The sequence below is a fragment of the Procambarus clarkii genome, chromosome 6 (genome assembly GCF_040958095.1).
Source record: "Procambarus clarkii isolate CNS0578487 chromosome 6, FALCON_Pclarkii_2.0, whole genome shotgun sequence".
Taxonomy (NCBI): domain Eukaryota; kingdom Metazoa; phylum Arthropoda; class Malacostraca; order Decapoda; family Cambaridae; genus Procambarus; species Procambarus clarkii.
This window is the reverse complement of record NC_091155.1, coordinates 14,463,106-14,470,054: the sequence shown is the minus strand read 5'-3', so window position 1 is coordinate 14,470,054 and position 6,949 is coordinate 14,463,106. Positions and strand designations below refer to the sequence as shown.

At 40.5% G+C, this 6,949-nt stretch overlaps 1 protein-coding gene across 1 annotated transcript in view; it reads right to left on the bottom strand.

The window, feature by feature from the left end:
• LOC123753938 (uncharacterized) overlaps window positions 1–5,930 on the bottom strand; it is a 53,330-nt gene extending 47,400 nt beyond the window's left edge. The window contains 4 exon segments of the mRNA XM_045735939.2: window positions 1–127; window positions 130–658; window positions 3,005–3,093; window positions 5,782–5,930. The exon segment at window positions 1–127 is cut by the window's left edge and continues 160 nt beyond it. Coding sequence (XP_045591895.2) covers window positions 1–127; window positions 130–658; window positions 3,005–3,085 — 737 coding nt within the window. The 5' untranslated portion in view covers window positions 3,086–3,093; window positions 5,782–5,930.
• Window positions 5,931–6,949: the final 1,019 nt, after the last annotated feature.

Sequence of the window (6,949 nt, the reverse complement as noted above, 5' to 3'; positions counted from 1 at the left end):
GTAGATTGTGTTGGTGATGCAAGAGGTGGATGTGGCTGTGATACGGATGTTGGAAGGAGTGGACTTGTGGGGACTTGTAACGATCTTGGAACTTGTGAAGATGCGAGGGAATGAGGCAACGGTGAGGATGACTTTTTGCAGCTGCTTGCGAAGTTGGGGGTGCCTGAGCAGTTTGTGGCAGAGGTGCTTGTTGTAATCTTTGCAACACCGCTTGTTGCTGCGATGGAGGCGGAAGGGTCACATGCGGTATTCTATTAGTTGTGTTGTTGCTGGATATGCTACTAGTTCTATCTTCCTCTATTAAATGTCTCTTCTTCTTAGAAGGGGGACTCCCTTCACGATCTCGTTCCTCTGGCCCTCTTCTTGAAGTCTGCTGAGGTTCATCATCTGGGATAGCTAATCCTTTGATTCTAAGGCACTCGGCGGTCTTAATAAGGCTCGTTAATTCTGACTGAGCGACATCAACTTGCCCCAGGTACATGTAGTCGAGTAAATACTCAAGATCTTGCCTTCTAACATCTTTAAGTACAATAACTATATTGTTACCACTTGTGGAAGTAAATATATCACTGAAGTATTCACTGCACGTTGATAGCACAAATTTATGGGCTGGATATAACCGTCCATCACAGGCTAACGTCACATCGGTGTATGTATGCTGAAAAAAATAATAATGCATGTATAAAATGATTACAGTGGAAAAAAGGAGTCCTTAAAAATAATGCATATAATAATAATTTTAATAATTCATTGTGTCGGGAAACAGGCAGCCAGAACAAACATGCAGTCCATGTTAGGCTTATATCGAGCCCCTTCCCTCCCTCCCAGGGTCAAATTACTGACCCTCTCCGTTCGATCCCGGGCGCCGGCGAGAAACAACGGGCAGAGTTTCTTTCACCCTATGCCCGTTACCTAGCAGTAAAATAGGTACCTGGGTGTTAGTCAACTGTCACGGGCTGCTTCCTGGGGGTGGAGGCCTGGTCGAGGACCGGGCCGCGGGGACACTAAAGCCCCGAAATCGTCTCAAGATAACCTCAAGATAGCATGCAACCTCACAATAAGCTGACTAACTCATGGGTACCTATTTACTGCTAGGTGAAATGAGGCATTAGGTTATAGGAAACACGCCCAACCATTTCTGTTCTGCTTGGCATTCAAGCCCAGAATTCCCAATTGCGAGTCAAGAACGAACCCGACTGTACTATTGGGACCCTCTCCAAGAGATATAATTAATTATTAGCTAATTATGATTTGATTGCAAGAGGGATATCAAGAAATACTGTATTATTAAGCCAGTTTAGGATATGAATTGGGTTACTCTGAATTACCAGAGCACTGAGCAGGATGGTGCAAAGAGCACTGCACATGCTGGTGCAAGCAGCACTGTGCAGACACATGCCTGTAGTCCTGCACAGTTCAGTGAAAGCACTCTGCAGGTTGACACATGTAGTCATATATTTTATCGGGTTGATTCACTCGGTAAAGAATGTTTGCATGAGAATTTTTACATAGAAAAATACTTAAAATATTTCACAATAAATCTAAATGCACAAACATTATTATAAACTGCTATATAAATTATTTCATTCTAATGAAATGGAATGAATTCATTCTGGTATCCATATCTTCCCCAAAACACTATGCGTATTAGTGGCTTTAGGTTATCTTGAGATCTTGAGGTTATCTTGAGATGATTTCGGGGCTGTTAAGTGTCCCAGCGGCCCGGTCCTCGACCAGGCCTCCACCCCCAGGAAGCAGCCCGTGACAGCTGACTAACACCCAGGTACCTATTTACTGCTAGGTAACAGAGGGGCATCAGGGTGAGAAACTCTGCCCATTGTTTCTCGCCGGCGCCCAGGATCGAACCCAGGATCACACGTCCAGTGTTCTGTCCGCTCAGCCACCGGCTCCCTCAATTGGTATTGTACTGTATGTACTAGCTCTATCTATAAATCCAACATTATGTTTGTAAATCAACTATGAATGTACTTTTCCTGAATAAAAATTTTAATTTAATTCAATTTAATTAGACAATTTTTTTCCCAGTTGAGAGATAAACAAGGAACATCTTCCCAAAAGATTTTCAGTAATTCAGAGCAATACATAAGACAATTCTCTTTAAATCTACACCTTAAGTTCTTTGTACTTCATAGCTTTCAATAAACATTCTAGTTTAGATCACACAGTCTCTTGTTGATTGAATTCCTTTGTAATCCCTTGGGGGAACCGGTCGGCCGAGCGGACAGCACGCTGGACTTGTGATCTTGTGGTCCCGGGTTCGATCCCGGGCGCCGGCGGGAAACAATGGGCAGAGTTTCTTTCACTCTATGCCCGTTACCTAGCAGTAAAATAGGTACCTGGGGTGTTATGTCACCTGTCACGGGCTGCTTCCTGGGGGTGGAGGCCTAGTCATGGACCAGGCTGCGGGGACACTAAAGCCCCGAAATCATCTCAAGATAACCTTCATAATATTGTATAGGCAATATACCATATCTCTCACCTATCAACACACTGAATCTTTAAAAAGGTCATTTGATATGCACTTAAATATAAAAGAAACATCTACATCCCTCAATTTGAAGAAAAATACTATTATGACAGGTTTTCAAATCTATGCCAAGTGTTGTAACCTGTTAACCAATTCTTTGTCATTCCAAAGACAAAAATTGGTCAAGATATTTTTCTTAAGGGTGCACAGTAGAGGCATCCCCCCCCCCCCTAGACCTTTAAAACTACCTATTATTGATGACAGTGCAGGCGATGAGTCACAGTAACGTGGCTAAAGTATTTTGACCAGATCACACAATAGAAGGTGAAGGGACGACGACGTTTCGGTCCGTCCTGGACCAATCGACTCCAATCGACTTGAAAATGGTCCAGGACGGACTGAAACGTCGTCGTCCCTTCACCTTCTAGTGTGTGGTCTGGTCAACACTGATGACAGTTTTAGTGATTATAATTAAAATAACGTCTTTCATAAATCAACAAATATCATAGCACTTACCTTTTCTCGTAGGATGGAGAGGACATGGAAGAATGTAGACTTGTGGTTATTCCACTTTAATGAAAGGAGACCCTCCTCCATATCTCCAACTGGAACAAAGACCAAAATATTGATTAACGCTTAACCAGTAGCCGATCGCACCCAATCTTCAGTAATTCCTCAAACTCAAGACACTCATAATCTCGCCTAGAAATTATACTGTACATTGTCCAGTCGTGATGGTCGAGTGGTTAAGGGGTCCTGTACACCAGTTGCAGAGTGCTCCTGGCAGTATGGGTTCGAGTCACTTACTATGCCTCTTGTCATTCAAAGTTATCATGTTTTATATACATTTATATTTTTTTTAACTTTATTGTCCATTACCTCTATTGTCTACTAGTTTTTTTGTCCATTACTTTACTCCATTTACATTATAGTCTTTTTCTGTCCATTAATTTATTCTCCATTACTCTGAATGTCCAATACTTTTGTCACTCAATAACTTAATTGATCTCGCCTGTAATTACAGTGTAGTATTTTTAAAATTTGAATTTTACAATTATTTATAGGTATTAAATTTGTATATTGTTCTATTTAACTGTTTATTATCCATTTCTTTTGTCAATTTTTTTTTGTCCTTGTTCTCTGGCCTCCTCGCAACTGCTGTGAAACCAATCCTGTTTTCTAGTTCTGTGTATCTGTTTAGGTATACATTTTGTGCGCCTTTATCATGCATCTCTCAATACTTGGCATACATCTCATTTGCTTCCTTGCCTAACAACAAGTTTTTCCAACCAAACTCATTAAAGAACTTGCTGTTTCCCCAAGAGTCCTCTCATGATATAAAGTTCCCCCCTGCTTTCTTTCTCTCATTCTCTTCATAATAACCCATCGCATATATTAATTTCCAAAAGGGTCCCAGTAACACAGTCGGGGGGTCATTCTTGACTTGCCGTTGAGAATTCCGAGTTCGAGTCACGGCGGGACAGAAATGGTCAGGTGCGTTACCTATCACCAAATGGCCCTGTCCACCTAGCCGTAACTAGGTACCCTGGAGTTGTAAAGATTGTTGTGGTGTTGCATGCTGGGGAAGGTCAGTAATTTGACCCTGGGAGGGTGGGAGGTCTCAGGATATGCTCTTATATATAAACTGGCTGCCTGTCCCCAGGCACAATGAATTAATATAATTATTTAAAAGACAGGGTCACACTTACCCACAGGTACTGAATGTAAAAGATCTCTTCTTTCTTGGTGAATATCAAATCCATTATCAATGAAACATTCCCCGTCCCTCATTCTTGAGGCCTCATTAATATGCTATTACTTTTTTTTTTTTCCCCTAAGCCTAGACATTTCTTTCCTATGTTGTAATTTTTATTTCAAGTACGTACTGTACAATAAAATTTAATAACAAAGGCTGTATTCTGAACATTTCATATTGTGAAGTTGGATTTGTCATGAGCAGACACACACACACCTGGACGCCGGTTGCAAATTGTATTCACAACACGAACGCACACGATTCATTTCTGACCATCAGATTAAGGTCATAGTAATTAGGATGATGAAAGTATTCATATAACCAGTATTAATATACCGAACCATAATGGGATACAGTAAGTAAAACATTTGTAAAACCATTATCTTTATTTCGCATGTTAGCATAGCTTATGTCCATTTTTTCTCCAAAACTTAGCACCTCAAAATGGGGGTGCATCTTCGATGCCGGGAAATATAGTACATACACACGCACACACATATGCATACATGTGTCAGAGCTCACCATCTGGACTCCATCAACCCAGACAAAATCGAGTCAGGGTTTTGTCTGCCAAACTCGGACAGAAATGTGGCGACCCGACCCCGCCCAGCCTGTGATGTCCCTGTACCCCAGAGGCCAGATTCACGAAGCAGTTACGCAAGTACTTACGGACATGTACATCTTTCTGCAATCTTTGGCGACTTTGTTTACAATTATTAACCAGTTAATGAGCTCCGAAGCACCAGGAGGCTGTTTATAACAATAACAACAGTTGATTGGCAAGTTTTCATGCTTGTAAACTGTTTAATAAATGTAACCAAAGCCGTCAAAGATTGAGGAAAGATGTACACGTTCGTTAAGTACTTGCGTACCTGCTTCGTGAATCTGGCCCCCAGATCGTGACCCGTCAATCTGGGTGAAGGAAGCCCCCCAAGGGTCTGGCCTTCAACTTCATTTATTTTAACTTGCTCTCAAACCACAAATTTCCTCATCAGTGACAAAGTCCAACACTGATATCTTTCTCGTTATTCACGGAAAAATGTCATAATCGATGCCAGTAAAGTGATAAAACACCTACTACTTACCAATTCTTTATATAATAATAAAAACTAACCAGTAATAAATCAAAAAATTAACCTAGCTAAATTAAGTAGCACTTGAAATAGTTTTTTTTTTTTTATTAGTTAATCCAGTGTACATTATGGTAGTAAAGACAAATGAGAGGCTTCAAATACAAATAATACAAATATTTATTCAGGTAAAGTACATACATACAAGAGATTTTACATAAATTGATCAATTTATAGATAGAGCTAGTACATATAACACCTAAAGCCGTTATTACGCAAAGCGTTTCGGCCAGGAAAAACATTAAGACTAAAACATTAACATTAAAACTAAGACTAATACTTAATACTAACTTAATACTAACTTAATAACTAACTTCAAGCATAGCATGTACTAGCTCTTATGTAGAAAACCAACACATTCTGTATGTAACTCATCACCTTGTATGTATATATATATGTATTTTTACCTGAATAAACATTTATTTACTATAAATGTGTATAGAGGTAGAGGAACCGGGGGGGTGTGGTGAAGAATGTTACAAGAAACATATTATCCACCACCACACCTGCACCGACACTACCACAGAGCCCCACACCCACTCCACACCTGCAGACACACACTTACCACTAGGCACGGGCCACAACTCGCTCCCACACACCCCAAAAAAGCATTATTGCGCGAAGATGAGTCACGAGCCTCATACAACGAATAAGACCAACTGCCATACAGACCAACATTTGTAATTACAAAACGTTTATTGCTACCTAATTAGACTAGTTAGCCGAGTATGCACACCTGTACTAGGTAGCCAGATCTACAGAGCATAATATGCGCATGTTGCCAGGTCTAATAGTACCGGAATTAAGCGGCCAGGAGGAATAATAGTCAACTTAATGCCCTCCCTAGTGATCGCCATTGCTTACACACCCTGAACCAACACCCACTTTTCCTTCCCTTTTCCCGTAAACGTTTGGCTATTCTAACGTTTGTGGGAGGTGTGGGCGGCTTCTGCTCACTCACCTGGGTTGGTGGGCGCCGCTAGTCAGGCTGTCAGGTGGTTACAAGAGGCATATGGGCGAGTTTGGCTCAATTATTGAGAGTGTGGTCCATGTTTGGATTCTCAAGGACAGGTTCTTGTACGCATTTAGAATGGCCGTCATGGCAGACACACATGTCTCTTAAAAAACTTTTAAGGCTCGTGTGCTTCAAATATATAGTAGGTTTAGTTAAATAGGACTCATATATATTTACTTTTATTTCATTAGAGTTTGGTAAAATAATACTATCCTATATATCTGTACAAAAGGGTTATAGAAAATAAAATAAGGTTATGCAGCAAACGTTGAAAATTCTTATCTGATTTCAACTAGATGACCTTGTCTTTAACTACACATAATGTTCATAAATATATAACATCATATTCCAGTTTTTTAACATAAAATTAGCCTACATATATACCTCAATCTTAAAATTGTATTACAAGGCTCAATTGGTGACGAAAGTTAAAATAATTGAAAGAGACTAAGGGAGTGAGGTCGAGGCCGGCGTCTGAACACAGTGAACGAGACTGGAAACGTAACACGCGGAGGCTGTGGAACGTTGCCAGATGTTTCTCGCCGGTTCCAATAATATTG